The following is a 25,803-nucleotide window of genomic DNA, read 5'->3' on the forward strand; positions in this document are numbered from 1 at the left end:
GCAGCAGCAGCAGCAGCAGCAGCAGCAGCAGCAGCAGCAGCAGCAGCAGCAGCAGCAGCACCTGAAGACGAAAGGCAGCGTGGCGCCATCATCGAGTTCCACTTCTCCCGTGTCGAAGGAAATCCATTTGGCCCTGTCCTTGAAGGTGTTGTACAGCTGCAGCTCGCAAACCCCAAACCCCAAACCCCAAACCCTAAACCCTAAACCCTAAACCCTAAACCCTAAACCCTAAACCCTAAACCCTAAATCGCGACTAAATGAACAAGTTGGGGACGCACTTGGAAGTGGGCGTCCATGTTCATTTGGGCCAGCAGCTCCTGAAAGGCCTGGCGCTCCTCCACAGACACGGGCGCATCTGCTGCTGCTGCTGCTGCTGCTGCTGCTGCTGCTGCTGCTGGTGTTGCCTTTGCGGCCCTGGTTTTCCCGCGGCCTGCAGCACAGCAGCACACACACACAACCCCCGGAGCACGCCGCTCGACCTAGCCAGCCGCAAATCCCCGCTGCTGCTGCAGCAGCAGCACCCGCTGCAGCAGCAGCAGCAGCAGCAGCAGCAGCAGCAGCAGGGCGTCGGCTGCGGTCTCGCACCGTCTGCCGTTTCCCTGAGTTTGCGGTTGTCCTGCGTGTCTGCGGCGTGCGGCGCGAGCGGCCACTGCGCCCCATCGCCCTGCTGCTGCTGCTGCTGCTGCTGCTGCTGCTGCTGCTGCTGCTGGAAGACCGCAGCAAGCGGCTCTGCTGCAGCCAAAGCCCCGAAAGCCAAGGCCGCCTCGTGGGCCATCATCCAGTACTGGTGGCCGGGCTGGTAAAAGCGAAAGGCGCAGAGAAAGACGCTGTAGACTTCGTTGAAGACTTCCGCGCTGCTGCGGTAGCGGCCCTGCTGCAGCCGCTGCAGCACAGTCTCCAGACTCAGGGGCACTGCTGGGTAGACCTTTCTGGCCAGTTCTCCATAATGCGCGTCTTTTGGAGACACTTTTGGCAAAAAGGGCAGACAAACGGGCTGTTTGCAGAGCTCCACCAGAATCCGCTGCATGCGGAGGGCCCAGTGGTCCCCGGGGGGCCCCGGGGGGCCCCCGGGGGCCCCCGGGGGGCCCCCGGGGGGCCCCGGGGGCACCCCGGGGGGACACGGGGGGCCCCCCGGGGGGGCCCCTGGCAAACAGGGGACTATAGGGGGGCCCCCGGGGGCCCCGCTCTCCAGGGGCCCCTGCAAGGAACGCAGCCGCGAGGAACGCGTCTTCGGAAGCTCCGCGGGCACTGCGGAAGAACTGCTGCTGCTGCTGCTGCTGCTGCTGCTGCTGCTGCTGCTGCTGCTGCTGCTGCAGCTCGCCACCGAGGAGCGCCGCGCGCCCTCAGCAGCTGCTGCTGCTGCTGCTGCAGCAGGACCCGGCGCAGCAGGGTACTGCAGCGCGAGGCCCCCGGGGGGGCCCCCAGGGGCCCCCTGGGACCGCCGGAAGCTGCTGCTTTTCTTACCCTTCGGGTCTCCCCGGGGGCCCCAATCGGGTACTGAAATCAGCCGCCAGGGGCCCCCCGGGGGGGCCCCCAAAGAAAGAAAATAATTTTCAATTTGTGTCTTTTCAAAATCCGACAAATAAAGTTCCCCAGACGCGCAGCCCCACCCGTGCACTGCAGACGATAACGCAGGCAAACCAGCTGCTGCTGCTGCTGCTGCTGCTGCTGCTGCTGCTGGGGCTGCTGCTGCTGCTGCTGCTGGGGCTGGGGCTGCTGTTGATGGCGAGGGGGATGGTCCCGCAGGGTCTGCTGCTGCCGCGGGTGCTGAGCCTGAGAGGGAAGCTGCTGCAGGTGCTGCTGCTGCTGGTGCTGCTGCTGCAGGTGCTGCTGCTGCTGCTGTAGGGTCTGCTGCTGCGCCAGGCGCTGCTGCTGCTGCTGCTGACGGGGGCAGAAGTGCTGCTGATTGAGATGCAGCAGCTACAGAGTCGGAAGCAGCAGAAGCAGCAGGCGCTGCTGCTGCTGCGCCTTGCTCCTGTGGTGCTCCTGCTGCTGCCGGTGCTGCTGCTGCCGGTGCTGCTGCTGCTGCTGCTGCTGCTACTGCTTCCGGAAATGCTGCAGCTTCTGCTGCGGGCAAAGCGCCGTGCGCCGCTGCCGCCTCCGGAGCTGCTGCTGCTGCCTCCGGTGCTGCTGCTGCTGCTGCCTCTGATGCTGCTGCTGCTCCCTCTGGTGCTGCTGCTGCTGCCTCCGGTGCTGTTGCTGCTGGCTCTGCTGCTGCTGCACCTGCTGCAGTGGAGGAAGCTGCTGCTAGCGGCGGCGTAGAAGCAGCAGTTCCTTCAGTCGCCTGTGTGGCGCTGCCATTTAGAGCAGCAGCCCCTGCATGTGGCTGCGCTGCTGCTGCTGCTGCTGCTGCTGCTGCTTGCTGCTTTTGGTCTGCTGCTTCAGCAGCAACGGCTGGAACGCTGTTAGGGGCACTCGCCTCTCCTGGGGGGCCCCCCGAGGGGGCCCCCGTGCTGGGTGCCATGGGGCAGCTGCCAGGGGCCCCCTGGCAGCCCCGGCTGCTGCTGCAGCGCGCCTGGAGGCCGGGGGCCCCCGCAGCTGCTTCTGAATTGGAGCTGCAGCGCAGCAGCAAAAAGCAAATGAGGCTTGCTTTGCTGCTGCTCAGCAGCAGCAGAGGCGAATAGCCTGCAGGGAAAAGGGGGGCCCCTGGCGTTGTTGGCTGCAGGCGGGAGATCAGCGGAAGAAGAGCCGCAGCAGCTGCAGCAGCAGCAGCAGCAGCAGCAGCAAAGCAACAACAATTCCTCTCGACAGACACAAAAAAATAAAGGCAAAAGAGGCAACTTATTTGACGCGCCAATGCGCCCCTGCTGCTTGCGACGTGCAGCCCCAGCTCGCCCGCATGCATGCGCTGAGTTGAATTTGAATGTTCAGTGCAGCTGCTGAGCGGGGCTGGTGGAAAGCCGGGAAAAAAGCGGTTCTTCGGGATCTAAATGGACCATTAAGAATGCAATTTTGTTTTTAAATGTGCCTACCGTTTAATTCGCCGGTTTCGAGGGAGATATCTGGGAGGATCGGCGAGTTTCCGCGGAGCCCGGAAGCCAGGGGCCCCTTGCGCCGGCAAGGCTTGTGGGGCGCCGGCGCCATTAAGTGCTTTGCTGCGGTTATTTGAATTCAATTTCCCTTTTAAACTGAAACATTCTTTAAAGTGACGCGGTTGAGAGGCTTAGCAGCTGCGGGAGCCGCGCTGAGCAGCTGCCGATACACCCCAGCAGCAGGCGCTGCGCCTTAGTGTGCCTTCCGCTGCACTCCTTCTCCCTTCAATTGGCGAAATTTCTGGAAATTTCGGCTTTATATATTTCATTTCGGACATTAATATTGTTTTGCTTTCCGTTGGGGGCCCTTGTTCGCCTTTTCCGCGCTTCCTTCCCTGCAGATCGCGAGTTCTTGAATTCCGATTTCCAGTTCTGCACAAGCCGACTCTCGAGTCTGGTTTCCGCGACCAGGCCCAGCTGTTCGTCGGCTCCGAGCAGTTGATGGCGTTATTTTCAACTTTTGCAAAACTGGAAAGCTTGAGCTGGAGAAGGAGTTCCCTTCGTTTGCTTCTCACCAGCAGCAGCAGCAGCAGCAACAGCAGCAGCAGCAGCAGCTTCTGAATTCAAGATGAAGGGGTCTAAGGACAAAGCTCGGAAGCGGCTTCGCAGCGAGCCCGAAAATGCCGAAAGTGCCGCAAAAAAGAAACGCAAAGAGCCCAACCCCCGCCCGCAAGCAGAAGACGACTCTGCTGCTGCCAGCAGCTCCGCCGACGAGAAGCCGCAGCAGCAGCAGCAGCAGCAGCAGCAGGCGGAAGCAGCGCCAGCAGCAGCTGCTGCTGACGGGAACTCAGCAGCAGCAGCAGCAGAAAGTGCTGCTGCTGCTGCTGGCGAGGCGTCCTCTTCGGACTCGAGCGCGCCTGCAGGTAACTGAGCTTCGGTGTATGGACTGCGGGAGTTGGGGTGTACGTACACCTGAGGCTGCATGCATGCGTTTGCAGGTCCTTCGGGAGCATTCTTTTCAGAAGTTTTATTTGAAAGTTTGGACATTTGCGAGCCAGTGAAGAAAGCCCTCAAGGAAATGAAAATGGAAAAACTCACAGAAATTCAGGCCAAGTCCATTCCCAGGCTCCTCGAGGGCAAAGATGTCCTCGGCGCAGCCAAAACAGGTGCTGCTGCTGCTGCTGCTGCTGCTGCACTAGCTGCTGCTGCTGCACTAGCTGCTGCTGCTGCTGCACTAGCTGCTGCTGCTGCACTAGCTGCACTAGCTGCTGCTGCGTCGTTCGCCGTCCCGTCGCGCAGTCGTGCCCGGAGCATCACTCCTGCCGCGCCCTTCCCCGCTGCTGCTGCTGCTGCTGCTGCTGCTGCTGCTGCTGCTGCTGCTGCTGCAGGGTCGGGGAAGACGCTGGCGTTTCTGGTTCCCGCGCTGGAGCTGCTGTACCAAGTGAAGTTCCTTCCGCGAAATGGAACTGGAGTTTTGGTAATTTCTCCAACTCGAGAATTGTCTTTGCAAATTTTCGAAGTGGCAGCAGAAGTGGCCAAGTTTTTGCCCCAAACGCTCGGGCTGGTCATCGGCGGCGCCAACCGCCGCAGCGAAGTCGACAAACTCAACAAAGGAATTAATCTTCTGGTCGCCACTCCAGGCCGCCTCCTCGACCACTTGCAAAACACCCGGGTGAGCGCTTTCTCGCGGTGTACGTACACCCCAAGAGAGTGAGCGCTTTTCTGCGGTGTACGTACACCCCGAGTGGGTGAGCGCTTTCCCGCGGTGTACGTACACCCCAAGTTGGTGCGCGCTTTCCTGCGGTGTACGTACACCCCAAGAGAATGAGCGCTTTTCTGCGGTGTACGTACACCCCAAGAGAATGAGCGCTTTTCTGCGGGGTGTATGTACACCCCGAGTGGGTGTGCGCTTTTCTGCGGTGTACGTACACCCGAAGAGGGTGGGGGTTTTTCTGGGGTGTACGTACACCCGAAGAGGGTGCGGGTTTTTCTGGGGTGTACGTACACCTCAAGAGGGTGGGGGTATTTGGGTGAGCGTGGGGTGTACGTACACTGCGCGTTTCGCAGGGTTTCGTGTACAAGAATTTGTTGTCGCTGGTGATCGACGAGGCGGACAGAATTTTGGAAATTGGATTTGAAGAGGAAATGAATTCCATTTTGAAATTACTTCCGAAAAAAAGACAAACTTGTTTGTTTTCCGCGACGCAAACGGCCAAAGTCGCGGACTTGGCGCGGCTTTCCCTCCACAAACCCGTCCTCGTGCAAGTCCGCGCGGCACTCAAACAAAATTTGTTTCTTTTGCCAAATAAATAAATAATAATAAAATAAATAAATAATAATAAAATAAATTAATAATAATAAAGTAAATAAGTTAAATGAAGTTAAATGGATCAAAGGGGAAGTCGATTCAAATGGAACTGTCCCGGACTTCAGCGCAATTTGCCTTTCTTTTGCCAAATAAATAAATAATAATAAAATAAATAAATAAATGAAATTAAATGGGTTAAAAAGGAACTAATTCGAAGAGAAAAGTCCATTCAAATGGAACTGTTCCGGACTTGACGAGTCTGTCCTGTCTGCGGTGTACGTACACCGCAGGTCCAGCACGCCGTGGCCACCGTGGCCGGACTGCAGCAAGGCTTCGTCATTTGTCCTGCGGAGCAGCGCTTTTTGTTGTTGTTTACTTTTTTGAAAAAGAATCGGGACAAGAAAGTGATGGTTTTCTTCAGCAGTTGCATGTCAGTGCGTTTCCACGACGAACTCTTCAACTACATCGACCTTCCCACTTCTTGCATCCACGGAAAAAAAAAACAAGCCAACAGAATGGCCACTTACTACGAGTTCTGCGAGGCACAGGTGCCTTCCTGCTGCTGCTGCTGCTGCTGCTGCTGCTGCTGCTGCTGCTGCAGTTGCTTCCGGTTTGCTGCTGCTGCTTCCGCTTTGCTGCTGTTGCTTCCGGTTTGCTGCTGTTGCTTCCGCTTTGCTGCTGTTGCTTCCGGTTTGCTGCTGTTGCTTCCGGTTTGCTGCTGTTGCTTCCGGTTTGCTGCTGCTGCTTCCGGTTTGCTGCTGCTGCTTCCGGTTTGCTGCTGCTGCTTCCGGTTTGCTGCTGCTGCTTCCGCTTTGCTGCTGTTGCTTCCGCTTTGCTGCTGTTGCTTCCGGTTTGCTGCTGTTGCTTCCGCTTTGCTGCTGTTGCTTCGGGTTTGCTGCGGCTGCCGAAGCTGCGGCTCCTGGGGTGTACGTACACCCCAGCGCTGCTGCCGTTTGCGCGTTTGCTGCAGAAGGGAATTTTGCTCTGCACCGACGTCGCGGCCAGAGGCCTCGACATCCCCAAAGTGGGCCGCACGAGCGCCACGGCTAGGGTTTAGGGTTTAGGGTTTAGGGTTTAGGGTTTGGGGTTTGGGGCCGGAGCGCGGCGGTCGGGCCTCGCTCGTTCGCGCGAGCTGGAGAGCGTTTGGCGGCTCCGCGCACGCCGTGCAGCGTGAGGGCTAGGGTTTAGGGTTTAGGGTTTAGGGTTTAGGGTTTAGGGTTTAGGGTTTAGGGTTTGGAGTTTGGGCGTCGCAGGTGGACTGGATCGTGCAAGTGGACCCGCCGGACGACCCGCGGGAGTACATACACCGCGTGGGCCGCACGGCGCGGGGCGCCGGCGGCAGAGGCAAAGCATTAATGTTTTTGATGCCGGAAGAGTTGGGTTTTTTGCGATATTTGAAAAAAGCTGGAGTTCCATTAAATGAATATTCTTTTCCGGCTTCCAAGCTCGCCAATGTCCAGACTCAGCTCGAAAGACTCATCGAAAAAAACTACTACCTCCACAAGTCCTCCAGAGACGCCTACAGGTCTTACTTGCACGTGAGTCCCCTTGCGGGAATTCGGGGGTTTATTAGGGTTTGCGAGGACTTCGGGAGGTCTATTAGGGTTTGCGAGGACTTCGGGAGGTTTATTAGGGTTTACGAGGGTTTGGGGAGGTTTATTAGGGTTTGCGAGGCTGTGGGGAGGTTTTTTAGGGTTTGCGAGGACTTCGGGAGGTTTATTAGGGTCTACGAGGGTTTGGGGAGGTTTATTAGGGTTTGCGAGGCTTTACGAGGGTTTGGGGGGTTTATTAGGGTTTACGAGGCTTTACGAGGCTTTGGGGAGGTTTATTAGGGTTTAGGAGGCTTTACGGGGGTTTTGGGGGTTTACTAGGGTTTATGGGGCTTTACGAGGGTTTGGGGGGTTTATTAGGGTTTACGAGGCTTTACGAGGCTTTGGGGAGGTTTATTAGGGTTTAGGAGGCTGTGGGGAGGTTTATTAGGGTTTACGAGGCTTTCGGAAGGTTTATTAGGGTTTACGAGGGTTTGGGGAGGTTTATTAGGGTTTACGAGGCTTTACGGGGGTTTGGGGGGTTTATTAGGGTTTACGAGGCTTTACGAGGGTTTGGGGAGGTTTATTAGGGTTTACGAGGCTTTACGAGGGTTTGGGGAGGTTTATTAGGGTTTACGAGGGTTTATGAGGGCTTGTGAGGGTTTACGAGGGTTTGTAGGGTTTTCCAGGGTTTAGGAGGGCTTGTGAGGGTTTACTACGGCTCATGAGGGTTTACGGAGGTTTGGAAGGGCTTTTAGGGTTTACGAGGGTTTAGGGTTTAGGAAGAGCAGCGAATTTGATTCACTCCAGTAATTATATTTAATTCATTTTAAAGAAATTCAGTTTAGTTCAATTCAATTAATTTTGGTTTAATTTGCTTTAAGTTAAAATAACTTCGTTTTAGTCGCAGCTCCTCGGGTGTCCCGTTGTTGCTGCTGCTAGCTGCTGCTGCTGCTGCTGCTGCTGCTGCTGCTGCTGCTGCTGCTGCTGCTGCTGCTGCTGCTGCTGCTTCGTTCTGCATGCGTGTTTTTGCTGCTGTTTGAACAAGAGTTGCTGGGTCCTTTCCCTTCCGCAGACAAATAAATGAACAAATAATAAACTTGCAAACAAATAAAAGATAAATAAATTAATTAATTAATTAATCAATTAATTAATTAATTAATTAATTAATTAATTAATTAATTAAATGAGAATTGGTGAATTGAACAAGTTGCTTCGCAATGGAGCCAAAGAGCGGCACTTGGAGGCAAAAGAGCGACGGAAAAGATGAATTGAAGCAAAGGAGTGAATTGAATAAAGCGAAGCAACAAAAGTGGAAATAAAAAAGAAAAAAGAAATAAAATTAAACTCTTTTTGCTGCTGCTGCTGCTGCTGCTGCTGCTGCTGCTGCTGCTGCTGCTGCTGCTGCTGCTAACGCAGGCCTACGCCTCCCACGGGCTCAAAGACATCTTCAATGTGTACAACTTGGACTTGCAGCGAGTGGCTCGCGCCTTTGGCTTTTCTGTGCCTCCAAAAGTGGATTTAAATTTAAAAGCAAAAGGAAGAACACCAACAGACAAAAAGAAAAATAAATGCAACGCCAGCGGCCACAAATTCTCCGCCGCCAACCCGTACGGTGAGCTGCCTGTACACCCCGCGCTGTACGTACACCCCGCGGTGTACGTACACCCCGCGCTGTACGTACACCCCGCGAAAGCCGACTTTTTCGCCGATTTTGTTTCTTTTTGGACTCAAAAAGCTCCAAATGCAATTCTAAATCCACTTGTGAATGCATTAAATCAGTGAATTCGCGAGAAAACGCGCAAACGCCGTTTGCCGCATTTGCATGCATGCAAAATTTCCGTTGAGCCTTTCAAGTGTATGTACACCACCAAAGGTTCCTTTGGGCCTGCAGCCGTCGCCAAATGCCCCTTTCACTTTCTGCATTTCCCCTTTTGAATTTTTCTGTCATTCAAGTTGTCATGCATGCATGCATGCGTGTCTGTTTGCATGCAAGCGCAGCTGCGTGCATCCGTGCATGCATGCATACAACTGCCATGCATGCATGCATGCATGCATGCATGCATGCATGCATGCATGCGAGAGTTGCGCGTGGGTGTTTGGTGTGCTGTGTGCAGGCGTGAGGGACCCTGGAGACAAGCGTCAGTTTTGCCACTAGAGTTGTTTTTGCATGCATGCGTGCATGCATGCATGCATGCATGCACGCATGCATGCATGCAATTTGCGCTTTAGTTTCGATTCGTTCGAGGGCCCCAACTGCTGCGTTTGCAGCGCCGCCCAAACCAATTCAAAGCCGCCGCCCCACACAGGCAGGCCCAGCTGCATGCAGGCGTGCATGCATGCAGTGGACCACTGGTCACCTGACCACTGGGCCGCCGGGCCTTGCTGCATGCATACATGCACGCATGCGTGCATGCATGCATGGCCTTTCTGCATGCATGCATGCTTGCATGCATGCACGCTTGCATGCATGCATGCATGCATGCATGCATGCGTTTTTCACTTTGCGCGAACCCTGCGGAGCTGAGCAATGTACTTTTCGGCGTTGTTCAGCTTTTCCAGCTCGGCCAGTTTTCTCTCCTGCGAACCAGCTCCACAACTCGAGGGTTTAGGGTTTAGGGTTTAGGGTTTAGGGTTTGGCGGGGCCTAAGGCTACGGGTGTACAAGCAGAGCCTTAAACCCTGCTCTAGGGTTTGGCCTCCGAGGGTTTAGGGTTTAGAGATACAGGGCTTTCCTTTGAGAGCTGGGGGACCTGGATCTCGAGTCAAGAGATTGGGGTTTAGGGTTTAGGGTTTAGGGTTTAGGGTTTAGGGTTTAGGGTTTAGGGTTTGGTGGCCTTGCCCTGGCTCTTTCGATGGCTCTTTGGTTTTCTTCTTCGGCCCTGCGGAGTTCCTCGGCTTCCTGCATTTGGGTCTTTTTGATTTTTTCGATTTGCGAAAGTCTTTCTTGAATTTGTTTCTTCAACTCTTGCATGTGTTGCATGCGTTTTTGTTTTGCTGCTTGCTGCTTGGCTAGCTCAGCTAGCGCTAGCTGCTGCTGCGCTGCAGCAACTCGTTCGTACTCTTGCTTCTCGCTCACTGCAGCAGCAGCAAGCTGCAGCAGCTTCTGCTGCTGCTGCTGCTTCCGCACTGCAGCAAGAGCTTCGTTCATCTCCCGCTGCTTTGCTGCTGCTGCTTCTTCCTTCGCCCTCTCCGCCCTTTCCCGCTCCGCCATCGCCCTTCACTCCAAACCCTAAACCCTAAACCCTAAACCCTAAACCCTAAACCCCGGGCGGCTGGGGAGGCAGCCAGGGGGCTTTCTTTGGGAGTGAAGCAGCTAGTTGAAGGCCAGGAAGCAAAAGGGTTTGGAAATTTTATTTCAATTAAAAGATTAAAAATGTAAGATTGGGAGGAAAAGAAAAAAAAAAGAATAAAAGAAAGAATTAAAGGAAGATTAAAAGAGAAGTACAAAGGGAGGAACAAAAGAAAGAGTAAAAGAAAAAACAAAAGAATAAGACGAAGAAAGAAGGCATAAAGGAATGAAAGGACAAAAGAAGGAATAAAAGAATAAAAAGAAAGAATAAAAGAACAAAAGAAAGAATAGAAGAATAAAAGAAAGAATAAAGAATAAAAGAATAAAAGAAAGAATAAAAGAACAAGAGAAAGAATAAAAGAACAAAAGTAAGAATAAAAGAATAAAAGAAAGAATAAAGAATAAAAGAAATAAAAAGAAAAAATAAAATTTGAATTTATTGAAAACTGACCTGCGGGCGCGCAGAGCGTCGAGTTTGGCGAGTTGGTCGATTTGTTGGTCTCGTTTGTCGCAAATGAATTTATAACTTTTTAGTTTTGCATTTTCGATTTCTTTTTTTTTTTCTTCAAGTTCCTTTTCTCTGCGGATCTTCTCCTGCTGGTAAGCCACGATCTTGGCTTCTTCCAGCAGCTCCAGAGCCTCTCTTTCTTTCTTTTCTGAATCCAAAAACAAAATTAAATTTAAAATAATAATAAAGGGAAAATTCAAAAATTCAAAAATTCAAAAAAAATAAAAGTGAGAGAACTCCGACACCCCCCCCTCGCCGCGCCGCCGCTCAGGTGTACGTACACCTCGCGCGCCGGCCGGCGCCATTTTGCAAAATTCGAAAATCATTTTTATTTCTTTTTTTTCTTTTTGTTCTTTTTGCTGCTGCTGCTTTTCAAAAAGAATAAAAGGGGGATATTGTCGGCAAGGAAAAGGGAAATGTTGGGCTTTTGTATTTAATTATTTGCAGTTTAATTTCAATTAATTTCATTTAATTTCAATCAATTCATTTAATTTGAAGTAATTCATTTAATTACAATTAATTCACTTGATTTCAATCAATTCATTTAACTCCAAGTAATTCGTTTAAATCCAAGTAATTGATTTAATTTCAATTAATTCATTTAATTGAAATTAATTCATTTAATTTCAAGTAATTCATTTAAATCCAATTAATTCATTTAATTTAAATTAATTCATTTAACTCCAATTAGTTCCATTTAGTCATATTTAGCCCCACTCAATTGCAGCTAATTCAATCTAATTACAACCAATCCATTTAATTGCAAGCAATTAAATTAAAATAAATTGATTAAATTAAATCGATTGAATTAAATTAAATCAATTAAATTAAATTAAATTGAATTAATTAAATTAATTAAATTAAATTAATTAAAATAAACAAATAAATAAATGAACTGGCTTTGACCTTGAAGCAGAATTTGGTTTCTGGCGTTGACTTCAAGTCGAAGTTGTTTGGCGTTTTCCGCTTTTTGTTTTTTCGCAATTTCTTCTTGAAGTTTCAAAACTTCCATTTGCTCCAAAATCATTTCCCTTTCCTTCTCCCGCTGCGCCAGCTCCAGCTCCCGCTTCAGCTGCAGCAGCAGCAGCAGCAGCAGCAGCAGCAGCAGCAGCAGCAGCAGCAGCGGCAGAAGGAGGAGAAAAAGCAGCGACAGCAGCAGGAGTAGAGGCAGCAGCAGCACAAGCAAAAGGAGAAGCAGCAGCAGCAACATCAGCTTGCGGCAGCAGCCCCCCCTAATGGCAGCAAAAGCTGCGCAGCAGCAGCAGCTGCTGCTGCTGCTGTCAAGGAGCAGCAGCAGCTGCTGCTGCTGCTGCTGTGAAGGAGCAGCAGCTGCTGCTGCTCCTCCTTTTGAATAGACTAAATATCAAAAGAAAAGAAGAAGACTACGACCCTGAGCACGTAATGCTTGCTGCTGCTGCTGCTGCTGCTGCTGCTGCTGCCGCTGACTTTCTGCAACTGCTGCTGCTGCTGCTTCTGCTGCTAACTTCCTGCTGCTGCTGCTGCTGCTGCTGCTGCGTTTAAAAGGGAGTAAGGCGCACCCTTCTTTCTGCAATTTGCTGCTTAATCATTTCTTCCTGCATTCGCATTTTTGCAAGTTTTTCTTTTTCACTTTCTTGTGCTGCTTTTATCTGCAGCAGTCTTTCCTTCTCCAGCGACTCCTCCAGCTCCTGCTGCAGCCGCTGCCGCTCTGCTGCTGCCTCCCTGCGAACAGCAGCAGCAGCAGCAGCAGCAGCAGCAGCAGCAGCAGCAGCGAAAAAGAAAACTGGCCACTCTTTTTCCATTTCTGCCATTATTACAATTATGTTTGGGCGCAGCAGCAGCAATAGTGGCAGTGCAGCAGCAAAATATGGAAAATAATTAAAATGCATGCAGAGCTGCAGCAGCAGCAATGCGGAAAAGGGCGGCTTTGCATGCGCAACTAAAAAGGCAGAAGACGCTGGAGGGCAATGAAAGGAAACCACGCATTAGGGTTTAGGGTTTAGGGTTTAGGGTTTAGGTTGCAGTGTCTAGGGTTTAGGGTTAACTGCTAATGCTCGAACAAAGTGCTTCAACGTGCAGCATTCAAGTGGCTTCAGACCTACGCTTTCGGGCTCAGCCCGTACCTCCAGACTTACGGTTTAGGGTTTAGGGTTTAGGGTTTAGGGTTTAGGGTTTGTGTTTGCTTGCCTCTTGAGTTGAATTTGCTTGTCTCGGATGGAGTCGACCTTGCACTTGAGGACGATGCTGTTCATGGCTCGGACTTCTTCTCTGCTTTCGTCATCGGCCTCCTGCGCCTTTTTCAAAATGGAATTCGAAAACAATTCGTTTTCTCGGTCTTGGAAAATATCTTTTCGGTCTTTTTCGCTGTCGATCCGCAGCAGCCGCGTCCGCAGTTCCTGCAGATCGCCGCAGGGAAGTGCAGCCTTTGGCTCCTCGCCTTCAATTTGTGCAATAAAATGAATTAAATGTAAAATAAAACAATTAAATAAAACAATTCAAATTTGAAAGCGCAGAAAATGAACTCATAAATGCGAAAAGAAGACTTGAAACCCGCGGAAAGCTGAATTTCACGAAATTCAGATTCGCCGCTTTCCGTCTTCTTTTTCGGAAAATGCATTTCTTTTTGTTCAAATAACCGACAAAATGTGAATGCAAACACTCTTATAAAACTCTTTTGCAGCTTTCCGGGAATTTTTTTTCTGAATCTTCGCAAAGAGGATCGGGCAGTTGGCATGCGTTTCTGGGGTGTACGTACAGCCCAGCCGCCGCACCCGCGTTTGCAAGTTTGGAAAAGCTTCGGCATTTGTTTTGCAAATCATTTAAAAAAGAATTAAAACATTTTTTGTCGATTTTTTTCGTTTTAAAACTCAATTTCAAACTTATTTGCTCACCGCCGCCTTTGCTTTTCTTTCCTCGAAGTCCTCTTCCGCCACGGGCGGGCGGAGGGAAAACTTGGTGTGGTCTAAAGCCTTGAGTTTCTGCCAAAAGAAGAAAAAGATTTATTTAATTCAATTTATTTGTTTTAATTTATTTTGTTTCAAGTTTCTGGATTCGAATTACTTCGTGTTGCAGCTTTTTCCTCCAAGTCCCAGCAGACGCTGCAAGTGGCTGCAGATCTGTCCAAACTGGGAACTTAGAACTTTTTTGTGTTTTTACTTTTATTTACTTCTATTTCGGAGATGTCCTCGAGAGTGAGGCGCGAGGAGTGCCTGCGGGAGCTGCTGGAGTCGTTGGAGTTGAAGAAACTTCCAAGTCGAAGTGGAAGATCTTTTCCGGTAATGTACAAATGGCTGTCTCCGAGGGGAAACGAACTTGACTTGAAAAGAGTTTCTTCTGCTGCAGAGACGGGAGCAATTCGGCGGTAGCGAAAGCTCAGCGCCGGGCGGCTGGCGGGCGCCTGCGGGCAGCAGAAGTGCAGCAAAAGGGCAGCAAAAAGCGGCGCTTTTTGCTGCTTCAGAAGCTAATAGCCTTTTTTAATTAAAGTTGATTTAAATTCAAGTTTAGAGATGCTCAAAGAAACAAAAAGCTGCAAAAATCAGCCATATTTCACCAAGTTCAGATTCCCCTGCTGCTGCTCCTTAGGCTGCTGCAGCAAGTGGCAGTTGAAGGGATAAATTGAATCATTAAAAGCAGTTCAAGTTTCGGCAATTTGTGGAAAAGTTTTGAAGAGCTTTTTTCGTTTTTTGTTCAGCTTTCGCTTCTGGGAGTCTTTCCAGGTGCTCGGAGTTGTTCTTTTTGGATCTTTTCTCCCTTTTTGCTTTTAAATCGCTTAAAACGATCGAATAAATCCTTAAAAATGATTAAAAGTCCTTTAAAATGATCAAAAAGCCTCAAAAATGATTAAAAATGATTTAAAATGTCGAAAATGATTAAAATGTCTCACCATTCTTAGTAGCTGCAGTTCAAGAAGATCGCTCGCGCAGCCTCGAGGCGCCTCTGGGCTTCGCTGCAGCCCCTGAGGCCATTAAGAAGTTAAATTTGAATTTAATTTTCAAAATGAAAAAAAGAAAATTAATAAAGGCCTTTGGAGTGTACGGACACTCTGCGAAGAGAGTCCGAACTTGGCTCGAAACGCATGCGCCGGGCTGCGAGGGGAGGCGGGCGCGGAAACAAAGGAATAAAAGCTTTTATTTGAACAGATCTGATCAAATATATCTTTTTTTATTTATTTATTTATTTTAATTCATTTAAAATTCCAACAAATCCCCATTTCTGGCGCTTTCCGCTTCTCCGAGCTGCGGCGTTCCCCAGGTGACCTTCGCCGCCGCTGCGGTGTCCAGACACCCCAGCAGCCACTAGCCTTCTTTGGTTCAACTCTTGCAAAAAGGTTCTTTTCAGTCAAATAAAATAAATTAAATTATTTAATTAAAATTAAATTATTTAATTTAAATTAAATTCATTGTTTCAGTCTCAAGGAAGATCAGGAGGCGTTCCGGCGTTTAGATTTGAAAGAGTTGGCGGAGTTTCTCTTTTCTTCTTCGCTCGAACCCAACTATTTGTCCATTTTTATTCATTTTATTTTCCAAATCTTTGGAAATTAGAAATAAATTCAATTATTAGTTGAAAAAATGAAATTAAATTCAGACCACTCGGGTTTCAGCAGCTAGATCCACCGCAGGCTCATCCTAGCGGCTCGAGGGTTTAGGGTTTAGGGTTTAGGGTTTAGGGTTTACGGTTTAGAGTTTGAGGCATAGCACTTTCGTTTAGAATTGAATTCAAACCATTAAGATTTGGAAGCTGCTGAAAGGGAGAATAAAAGCAGCGGCAAAAAGACAGCAGACGAATTTGCATGCGCAGGGTTTTACTATTTAAGTACAGCCGCATGCAAATCTGTAAAACAAATAAATAAATAAATAAATCGATAAATTAATAAATAAATGAATAAATAAATAAATAAATAAATAAAGTAAATACAAGTATATATACATGCCAATAAACAACAAAAAAGGGTTTAAATTCGTTAAATGATATTTCATTTAAAATTTTATTTTTTTAAAATTGCAATTCCAAAGAAAGGGCTTTGTGCCGGGTGTACGTACACCGTACGCTTTTGCTTCGTTTTTCTTCAATTTAAATTCAAAGTGAAGTTTTAAAGTTCATTAGAATTATTTTTCTTTCCTTTTTTAAATAAGCAGCATTAAATGCAATTAAAAATTCTATTTTTATTTTTTAATTCAAACAAATTCTATTTTTTGAAAAGCCCTCCAGCTGCTCCGCTTGCTCGTGCCGCAATCTTGAAACATTTGTTTTGTTTTCTTTTAATTCTCTCTCTGTTTCCATTTTTTATTAAATAAATGTTTTATTCTTTCATTTAATTGCAACTTTAACTAAAATGCTTTATTTCTTTTATTTAATTGTACTTTTTGACTAGATGTCTTATTTGTTTTATTTCTTTTGCTGCCTTCCCCCAGCTGCTTAATTTTCCCTTTTGTGTTTTATCTTTTCCAACAACCTAATTAATCAATTAATTAACTACTTATTTATTTATTTATTTATTTATTTATTTATGTATTTATTTATTATTTATTCGTTTATTTTCTTATATACTATTTATATATTTATATATTTATATATTTATATATTTATATATTTATTTATTTACTATTATTCTGTTTTTGGTCTTTTTTTAATTCGCGAAGGCCCCCGCTAAGCTTTTGCTGCTGATTTTGAAGTTAAGAATTTCTTCTTAAAAATTAATTTGCAAATTAATTAATTAAATTAATTAATTAAATTAATTAATTAAATTTAAAAAGATTAATTTATTAATTAATTCAACCATTCAATTCAAACAAACTAATTAGCCAGCTAATTCATTTATTTATTTACAACAAATTGACTGGAGAATTAATTCATTTATTCAGCTTAATAAATTGCATTAAAAATAATTCTTTTTTTATTTTGGACAAATTAATAAAACAGTTCATTCATTTATTTAATTTGGACGAATTAATTAAGCAATTAATTAATTAGTTTGTTTTAAACAAATTAACAAAACAATTATTTCATTAAATTAATTTTTCCCTTTTCAGCATCAACAGCAGCAGCAGCAGCAACAAAAACAGCATCAACAGCAGCAGCAGCAGCAGCAGCAACAACAACAGCATAAACAGCAGCAGCAGCAGCAGCAGCAAATGAACATTTTGGATGTTTGTTTTTGTTGAATTTCTAATTCAAATTATAATATTTAATTCAATTGCTGCGCTTCATGATTTGCTGCTGTGCTGCTGCTGCTTCGTTTCGTTTTATCTTTTGCCGCAGCGAAGCAGCAAAGTTCTAATTCAGTCAAATCTTTTCAATTTAATTTAAATCTTTTCAATTTAATTCAAATCTTTTTAATTTATTTATTTAATTCTGACATTTCTTCTGAGTGCTGCTGAATTGGCACTTAAAAAAAGAGTCTGTTTTATTTGAATTTGCTTCCTTTCCCGGTTTTTCCAAGCTGGCTAGACACTGCAGCAGCTGCAGCGGGAATATCTGAGCGTCTGTTTGCGAAAGTCTGCGGAAATAAATGCAAAAAAGAAGAACAGTTTCGATTTAAATTCATTTTAATTGTTTAATTATGCATTTTACGTTTCTAATGATGCATTTTATGCAAGTATATCCACTAATAGCATGCGCATGCGTGACAGGACACTCTTGAATTCCGCAGGCAGATCTGCGCAAGGCGGCGAGAAAACGGAGAAACAACGACGGAACTTCGAAAGAAACTGAAAATGCGATCCGAAAAGAAACAAAAAAACGAAAATAAAAACGAAATAAAAAGAAAGTGGAAAAGCTGAAATGGCCACGACTGAGGTGTCTGTACACCGCAGAGTCTCGACGCCTGCGGCGGCCGCTGCTGCATGCGGCGGCGGCGAGCGGAAAAGAAGCGAAAAAGAGTTTGTTTGGAATTGAATTGGAATTTGAATTATTTATTTGTTTATTATTTCTCTTTCAAGTCGAAAACTTTCGCTTTCCGGCTTTCCGCGCCCCGGAGTCCGCGCAGAGCGCCGCGCGCAGCCGCCGACTGCCAGCTGCGCACTTCTTCTCCCCCCGATCCTCCAGTTGGACTCCAATTTTTTCGAATTTTCTTTTATTTAATTTATTTAATTCAAATATTTCCTTTTTGCGAGGCTTTCCCCGTTTTTGGGAGCGCTTTGCCGGCCGGGGAGCGCGGGGCGGCTTGGCGTCTGCGTTTGGAGCTTTGGGCGCGTTTTTTTCGCGGAAAGCGCGCGTTTGCGCGCGCCAAACCCCAAACCCTAAACCCCAAACCCTAAACCCTAAACCCTAAACCCTAAACCCTCGTTTTGGCGCTGGAAATGGTGCTCTTTGCCCCCGCAAAGCTGACTTTTTCCGAAGTTTCCCCCCACTCTCTCAGAGCCGTCAGCCTCGAACACGGCCCCCAGTACAGCGCCATCTACTGGGAAACTGGCCACCGCTCTTGGCTGCCCTTTTGGGCCGCAGCCACTCAGAAGTTCACTTGGAAACTCATCGACGACCAGGTCTGCTGCTGCTGCTGCTGCTGCTGCTGCTGCTGCTGCAGTGCTGCTGCTGCTGCTGCTGCTGCTGCTGCTGTGCTGCTGCAGTGCTGCTGCAGTGCTGCTGCTGCTGCTGATGATGCTGCTGATGATGATGCTGCTGATGATGATGATGGTAGTGATGATGGTGATGAGGATGGTGGTGATGGTGATGCAATGGTGCTGCTGCTGCAGTGCTGCTGCTGCAGTGCTGCTGCTGCAGTGCTGCTGCTGCTGCTGCTGCTGCTGCTGCTGATGATGATGATGATAATGATGATGGCGATGGTGGTGATGGTGATGCAGTGGCGCTGCTGCTGCAGTGGTGCTGCTGCAGTGGTGCTGATGCAATGGTGCTGCTGCAGTGCTGCTGCTGCTGCTGCAGTGCTGCTGCTGCTGCTGCAGTGCTGCTGCTGCTTATTGGGAGGATTTTGTTCGTCGTTGTGGTGATGGGAATGGTGGTGATTGGGGTGATGATTGTGCTGCTGCTGCTGCTGCTGCTGCTGCTGCTGCTGCTGATTCTGATGGTGCTGCTGATGGTGCTTTTGATGCTGCTGCCGCTGCTGCTGCTGCTAAGGAGTGGCTTTGCTGCTGCTGCTAAGGAGTGGCTTTGCTGCTGCTGCTAGGGAGTGCCTTGCTGCTGCTGCTGCTGCTGCTGCTGGGGAGTGGCTTCGTTGCTGCTGCTGCTAGGGGTTGACTTTGCTGCTGCTGCTGCTGCTGCAGTTGACTACATTGGGGTGCAATGCATATAATTTTCTTTTATTTATTTTATTTATTTTTAAATAATTATATTTTTAATATTTTAAATGAACTTTAGTTTGGGCTTTTGCTGCCTCGTTTTGTGAGTTGCTGCCTTTCATGTGAATTGGCGCAATCTTGATGCAACTTTGCGCTGCTGCTGCTGCTGCTGCTGCTGCAACTGCTGCTGCTGCTGCTGCAACTGCTGCTGCTGCTGCAATTGCTGCTGCTGCTCCATCGTTTGTGTTTCTGCCGCTGCTGCTTCTGCCCTTGCTGGTGCTGCTGTTCCCGCTGCTGCTGCGTCCCCACCGCCCCGTTTTTTCCCGCGTCTGCTGCTGCTGCTGCTGCTGCTGCTGCTGCTGCTGCAGCTGCGGGGGCTGCTGCGGATGACCTTGGCCGTGAGCCGCGAACCTTTTGTGTTTTACTCTTCAAGAAGTTATTTCAGAAGTTATTTCGGAGACCCTGATGTCCACTTGGTGTCTCCGTTGGCAGCAAAGTTTCGCTTCAGCTTCAACGCAGCAGGCGTGGAGGCTTTCGAGGAGCTCGACGAGCTGCAGCAGCAGCAGCAGCAGCAGCAGCAGCAGCAGCGCAGCAGCAGCAGCAGCGCAGCAGCAGCAAACCACTTCTTTGCTTCTCAACAAGATAAAAACAACGCCATTGATGCCATTCGAAAAAGCGCAAAAATCGCAGAACAGCCCTGAAACTCGTGTACGTACACCTGCTGCTGCTGCTGCTGCGGCTGCTGCTGCTGCTGCTGCTGCTGCTGCGGCGGCGGCGGCTGCCGTTTTGCTGCTGCTTTTAATGCTGCTGCTGATGCTGTTTTCGCTGCTGCTGCTGCTGTCTTTGTTGTCGCTGCTGCTGCTGTCTTTGTTGTTGCTGCTGCTGCTGCAGTTGCTGCTACTGTTTTCGTTGCTGCTGCTGCTGCATTAGTCCGTTTGTTAATTTGCTGCAGCACTTTTGGATTTCTTTTTTGCTGCATTGAATATCTTTTAATGCATTTTCAGAATTCTTTTTTGCTTCCTAAAAATGTCTTTTGCTGCTCGCAGCTGCTGCAGCAGCAAAGTGGAGCTGCTGCTTCCTGACTCTGCGGCGAGTGCAAAGAGAAGGAACCCACAGGGTGGTCTTTGCTGCTGCTGCTGCTGCTGCTGCTGCTGCTACTGCTGCTGCTGCTGCTGCTGCTGCTGCTGCTACTGCTGCTGCTGCTGCTGCTGCTGCTGCAGTGGGCGCTGCAGCGGAAGAATGGGCAGCAGCAGCAACGCGGCGCCGCGTCTGCTGCTGCCGCAGCAGCGCAGCAGCTGCAGCAGCAAGCCCGTGCTGCAGCAGCGCGCCGTGCTGCTGCTGCAGCAGCCGCAGCAGCAGCAGCAACTTGTCGCCGCAGCTGCAGCAGCAGGGCACTTTGTTAGTTATCTGGGGTGTATGTACACCTGAAGGCTGCTTTATTTCTTTTTCTCCTTTACAGAACTGCAGCAGCAGTTCGCAGCAAAAGTCCATTTGAGGGTTTTCGAAACCCCCAGCAAACCCTAAACCCTAAACCCTAAACCCTAAGCACTAAACCCTAGGCAGTTCTGGAGCGCGTTTAGGGTGTTCAGACAGCCTAAGGGCCAAAACTGTACATCATCTTAACTCCCTAAATCCCCGAGGGTTTAGGGTTTAGGGTTTAGGGTTTGCGTGCCGGAAGCACTTTTACTTCAAGTGGCTTTTTGCTGAATTCAAGAAAGTTGCAAAAGCAGCAAAAGTGCTGCAGGGACTCTCCAGCGGGCCTGGCGGGGGGGCTTGCAGCAGCAGCAGCAGCAGCTGTTGCTGCTGCTGCAGCAGCTGCAGCAGCAGCAGCAGCAGCTGGGCAGCAAAGAGTAGGCTGTTGGGGCCTTGCCCATGCCTCTACAGAAGCAGCTGCTGCAGATTTAACTGCTGCTGCGGCTGCTGTTGCAGCTGCTGCTGCAGCTGTTGCTGCAGCAGCTGCTGCTGCTGCCGTGTTGGTGGGGCTGTTGCGTCTGCGTGGCTGCAGCGGCCAGAAATTCAATTTTGCTTAAAGTTTTGAATTAGTTTTTTTAACTGCAATGAAAATCATAAAGGACATTGGAGGTTTGCAGCCACTTTAGTTGCTGCTGCTGCTGCTGCTGCTGCTGCTGCTGCTGCTGCAGCACGACGCTCTGTGCTGCGCTGCAGGGCTGCACGTTGGCTGGGGTGGGGTTAGGCTTCGGTGGTGTTTAGAAAAAGTTAAAAGTTTAAAAAAAGTGGAAATAAAAGAAAAGGAATTGAAAAGTGTTTTTGAAATATTCGAAATGGAGAAGATTAGTGGAGATTTGCGAATTTGGGGAAGTTGAACGTGCAGCAGGTCGTCGGCGGAGGGGGCGGCGGCTGGGGGGTTTCGGAGGCGCGAAAGGGAAATAAAAAGAAGAAATAAAAGAAAAAATAAATAAATTTGAATTAAAAATAGGAAAAAAGAGGAAGCTGGGCGTGTCTCGTAGGCTTTGGAGCGGGGGGAGCAGCCGCAGCAGCGCGGGCTCTGCGCGGCTGCTGCGTTTGCTGCTGCAGCTTCGAAAGACAAAAGCGAATTAAAAATTAAAGAATATAATTAAAAAACAAAAGATCTGGATAGAAGGAAGAAGAGGGGCGGAGCCTGCTGCTGCTGCTGGCAGGTGGAGCCGCAGCAGCAGCAGCAGCCGCCGACGCTGCTGCCTGGTGCGCTGCTGCTGCATGAGTGGTTGTGTTGCTGCTGCTGCTGCTGCTGCTGCTGCTGCTGCTCTTTGTTGTGTGACTGCTTGCTGGACTTTCGTAGTTTTTTCTTTAACATTTGCTGGCGGCGTTAAGGGTCGTTGGGGCCTGTTTTTAAGCTGTATAGGCGCGAGCAGCAGCAAACTGGCTGTTGGAAGCAGCAGCAGCAGCTGTGTAGCAGCAGCAGCAGCAGCAGCAGCAAGCGCGCAGCCACGGGCGGGTACCCGTCTTGTCTTGTCCGTTTGTCGGCCGGTGTGCTGCTAAGATTTAGAATTAGCTGGAGTTGCATTTTCCCTTTCCTTTTTGCCTCTGTCGCGCGGCCCCGCGAGCAGCAGCAGCAGCAGCAGCAGCAGCAGCAGCAGCAGGAGGGGAGGCTGAACTGATTTGGCGGTGTTTGCTGCGTTCCGTCCGGGTCTCCGAGCGCTCGCTCGCTGCTGCTGCCGCTGCCGCTGCCGCTGCCGCTGCTGCTGCTGCTGCTGCTGCTGCTGCAGGCGCTCGCCCGCTGCCGCTGCTGCTGGCGCCGCCGCTGCTGCTGCTGCTGCTGCTGCTGCGCTGCTGCTGGCGCGCCGCTGCTGCTGCGAGCGGCACGATGGCGAGTACCGACGCGTGGGCGCGGCTGCTGGCCCCCGAGGCCCCCTGGCTGCAGTCTGCTGCTGCAGCGCTGGGGCCGCTGAAGAGCGCGCTGGTGCACAGCAGCAGCTCTTCAGTTTCTTTTTTTCGCAAAGTCGACGCAGCAGCAGAAGCAGTGTTGGCTTTTTACGCGCCGGAGCTGCCGCCGGCCGCGCGGCAGAACAGCGGGCTGCCCATGATGGACGGCAAGGACATGGCGCTGGTCACGGGCCTTTATTTGCTGCTCGTGGGCCTCAGTTTGCTCGCCTTTAGGGGCTCTGCGTCGCATTCAGTCTCTCAAAGAAAAGAAAAGAGTTTGTTGGAGAAGATCGGGCCCGTCTTCGTCTGCCAGGCCGTCTACAACGCAGCCCAGGTAAAACTTGAACTCCGCCCGATCCGCCGCCGATCCGCCTCCTTTTCTCTTCTTTTTTTCGCAAATGCCTTTCATTTTGCATTCCCCACTTTTCTAGCCGGCCCACTTTCCGAGTTTCCGCCGCTTTCCGCGCGAAACCTTCCCCCGCCGCCTCCGGTGTACGTACACCGCGCGCCCGACGCCTCCCGCCGCCCCCCGCCGCCTCTCAGCCGCTTTCTCCGCGGCGCCGCCGCGGGGCCGACTTGAAAACAAAAAGGGAATTCCGCGCGAAAATGCGGAGTTTGAGGTGTACAGACACCCCAAAGGTGCACAGACACCCCAAAGGTGCACAGACACCCCAAAGGTCCACAGACACCCCGACGGTGCTGCTGCTGGGGTGTACGTACAGGTGCTGCTCTGCAGCTTTCTCGTCGTCCGCGTCTTCGACGTTTGGCAAACTGAAAACTATTCTTTTGTTTGCAACCGCTTCAACGTCCCCAACACCCGCATGGCCGAGGTCACCTGGTTCTTCTACATGTGAACCCAAACCCTAAACCCTAAACCCTAAACCCTAAACCCTAGCTGCCCGTTCCCGAGGCCCCCGAAGGCCCTGGGAAGCCCCAGAGGGCCCCAAAAAGGCCCCGAAGGGCCCCCGAGGGTTTGGGAGGGTTTAGGAGGGCTTGGGAGGGTTCAGGAGGGCTTAGGGTTTAGGGTTTAGGGTTTGCTTGTCAGGCTAAAGTACCTCGACCTGCTGGACACTGTCTTCATGATAGTGCGGGGCAACTGGCGGCAAGTTTCTTTTCTTCATGTTTACCACCACAGTTCTGTCATTTACATTTCCTGGGTCAACGCCAGCGTCGGCTTCGACGGCGAGATCTACTACGTCGTCGCACTCAAGTACTGCTGCTGCTGCTGCTGCTGCTGCTGCTGCTGCTGCTGCTGTGCTGTCGCTGTTGCTGTTGTTGTTGCTGTTGTTGCTGTTGTTGTTTTTGCTGTTGTTGTTGCTGCTGTTGTTGTTGTTTTTGCTGTTGTTGTTGCTGCCGTTGTTGTTGTTTTGTTGCTGTTGTTGCTTGTGTTGTTGTTTTTGCTGTTGCTGCTGCTGTTGTTTTTGCTGTTGCTGCTGTTGCTGCTGCTGCTGGAGGAGTGGCAGGCCCAGCTGCTGCTGCGGCAGGCCGCGTTTCACCGCTGCTGCTGCCGCAGCAGGACCCGATCTGCTGCTGCTGCTGCTGCTGCTGCTGCTGCTGCTGGCGGAGTGGCAGGCCCAGCTGCTGCTGCGGCATCCCGCTCTTCGCCACTGCTGCTGCCGCAGCAGGACCCGATCTGCTGCTGCTGCTGCTGCTGCAGCAGGACCCGATCTGCCGCTGCTGCAGCAGCAGGACCCGATCTGCTGCTGCTGCTGCTGCTGCTGCTGCTGCTGCTGCTGCAGCGGGCTGGTGCACGTGGTGATGTACGCGTACTACCTGCTGGCGAGTCTGAACTGCGGCGTGGCGCGCGTGGTGAAGCAGTTTGTGACGAAGTTGCAAATGCTGCAGTTCTTGTCGATGAGTTTGCATGCAGCTTATCATGTTTATTTCCACAAGTCTTGCAAATATCCTTTTCGAGTGACAGTGGGGTATTTCTTCTACGTTTTGAGCCTTTTTCTGCTCTTCCACAACTTCAGCAAGAAGACCTACGGCCGCAGCAGCAGCAGCAGCAGCAGCAGCAGCAGCAGCAGCAGCAGCAGCGGCAGGGGCAAGGTCAAGGCCTTGTGACTGCTGCTGCTGCGGCGATGCTTCTCTCCTGCGGCGCTCTTGCTGCGCAGCTGGCGGGCTTGAGGGCCCCAGAGCCGATCGACCTGCGCCGTGCTGCTGCTGCGCTGCTGCTGCTGCTGCAGCTGCTGCTGCTGCTGCTGCTGCTGCAGCTGCTGCTGCTGCTGCTGCTGCTGCTGCTGCTGGCAGCCACGTACTCGCCTGCTGCCGCCCACGGCGCACTGATTTCAAAATGCTCGCTTGAATCTGGGGGGGAGCGCTGCTCTGACCATTTCATTTAATCCATTCATTTATTATTTCTGTTTTCCGTCAAATTTTCAATTATTAATTCAATTATTCATTAATTAATTAATTAAATTAATTAATTAATTAATTAATTAATTAATTAATTAATTCAGTTTGATTCATACTTTCAAAAGTGATTGGGATTCCGCTTTTCAGGTTAGTGCTGGGCGGTGGTCAATCTGCCAGCATTTAAACGAAGTTTAGTGAAAATTACATAAATATATAAATAAAAATAGAAATAAATAAATAAATAAAAATAGAAATAAATAAATAAAATAAATATAAATAAATAGAAATGAACCTGGAAGTAGGAGTTGAGGACAGAGTTGTCAGCTAGGCAGCAGCAACGGGAGCTGCTGCTAAGGAGCAGCAGCAGCAGCAGCAGCAAGGTGCTGCTGCTGCAGCGCAGCAAAAGCACAACTGCACTATAAATGGGATGTGCACTTACAATATAAATATAAATAAATGTAAAAGTGGCATTAAATAGTAAGTTCTGTTGTTTCCGACCTCCACAGCGGAGGGGGCGTGAGGTGTATGCATACACCCGAGGCATGAGGTGTACGTACACCCGAAACACGCCGATAAAGTTGGGGAGTTTTTGCGCCTTTTCGGCGCAAAAAGGCATTTCAAATTCCAAATTAAATGCAATTCTTTATTGTTATGATTTGTTTTAATTAGAAGGCCATCAATGCTTCAAAATAAATGCATTTGAGGCCCATTTTGCACACATTTCAACTTTTTGAACTTCACAGCCCGCCTTCGCTGCACTAAAAAACAACGTGAAACTCTATTCAAATAATATGCAGTTATGCGCAGCAACAAATATATATATATATATACATATTATATATATATACATATATATATAATATATAAATATATATATATATATATATATATATATATATATATATATATGTATTGTATATATTATACACAAGACACAAAATGGGTTAAAATGCTTCTAAAAGGGGGCTTTTAAGGTCAAGTTTGTTTAAATGTAAAGCGAAAGAAGGCAAAGAAGTGAAAAGGAATTAATTTAAAAAAGAGAAATGCATTTATTGGAAGTGGCGGAGCTAGAAGATGGGCTGGAAGTCCTTCAGCTCCCCCTGGGGAGTGAAGAGGGGGAAATTAATATCAAAAAAAGAATTTAAAATAAAATATTTCGGCTGAGTCGGAAAGAGCTGCGGCAGCAGCTGAAAGCGCAGAAACGTGGGGGGGCGGCGGAAATAGCAGCAAACCTGCAAAGCACAACCATTCAAATTCGTTCAACTTC

The 25,803-nt window shown here is 49.4% G+C and overlaps 5 protein-coding genes across 5 annotated transcripts; 3 read left to right on the forward strand and 2 right to left on the reverse strand.

The window, feature by feature from the left end:
- Positions 1–61: 61 nt before the first annotated feature.
- ENH_00054690 (hypothetical protein, conserved) lies at positions 62–2,464 on the reverse strand (the record flags this gene model as incomplete). Its single annotated transcript, XM_013581539.1, has 3 exons — positions 62–156; positions 279–430; positions 586–2,464. Coding segments are annotated over 3 exons (2,126 nt in total), but the record flags the coding sequence as incomplete, so codon positions are not given.
- Positions 2,465–3,600: 1,136 nt separating this feature from the next.
- ENH_00054700 (ATP-dependent RNA helicase, putative) lies at positions 3,601–8,967 on the forward strand (the record flags this gene model as incomplete). The annotated part of the gene is made up of 5 exons (XM_013581540.1): positions 3,601–3,895; positions 3,971–4,138; positions 4,361–4,644; positions 8,229–8,424; positions 8,927–8,967. 5 exons carry the CDS (start codon positions 3,601–3,603, stop codon positions 8,965–8,967), a joined length of 984 nt encoding a protein of 327 aa, XP_013436994.1.
- A 656-nt stretch (positions 8,968–9,623) lies between these two features.
- Positions 9,624–14,473, reverse strand: ENH_00054710 (hypothetical protein, conserved; the record flags this gene model as incomplete). The annotated part of the gene is made up of 8 exons (XM_013581541.1): positions 9,624–10,026; positions 10,552–10,756; positions 11,515–11,680; positions 12,147–12,309; positions 12,820–12,983; positions 13,479–13,565; positions 13,754–13,984; positions 14,471–14,473. 8 exons carry the CDS (start codon positions 14,471–14,473, stop codon positions 9,624–9,626), a joined length of 1,422 nt encoding a protein of 473 aa, XP_013436995.1.
- A 3,412-nt stretch (positions 14,474–17,885) lies between these two features.
- ENH_00054720 (hypothetical protein, conserved) lies at positions 17,886–19,519 on the forward strand (the record flags this gene model as incomplete). Its single annotated transcript, XM_013581542.1, has 2 exons — positions 17,886–18,068; positions 19,187–19,519. The coding sequence occupies 2 exons, from the start codon at positions 17,886–17,888 to the stop codon at positions 19,517–19,519; spliced, it is 516 nt and encodes a 171-aa protein (XP_013436996.1).
- Positions 19,520–22,122: 2,603 nt separating this feature from the next.
- ENH_00054730 (elongation of very long chain fatty acids 4 protein, putative) lies at positions 22,123–24,245 on the forward strand (the record flags this gene model as incomplete). The annotated part of the gene is made up of 4 exons (XM_013581543.1): positions 22,123–22,515; positions 22,904–23,031; positions 23,227–23,391; positions 23,921–24,245. 4 exons carry the CDS (start codon positions 22,123–22,125, stop codon positions 24,243–24,245), a joined length of 1,011 nt encoding a protein of 336 aa, XP_013436997.1.
- Positions 24,246–25,803: the final 1,558 nt, after the last annotated feature.

The sequence above is a fragment of the Eimeria necatrix genome, genomic scaffold, assembly GCF_000499385.1.
Source record: "Eimeria necatrix Houghton genomic scaffold, Enh_scaff446, whole genome shotgun sequence".
Classification (NCBI taxonomy): Eukaryota; Apicomplexa; class Conoidasida; order Eucoccidiorida; family Eimeriidae; genus Eimeria; species Eimeria necatrix.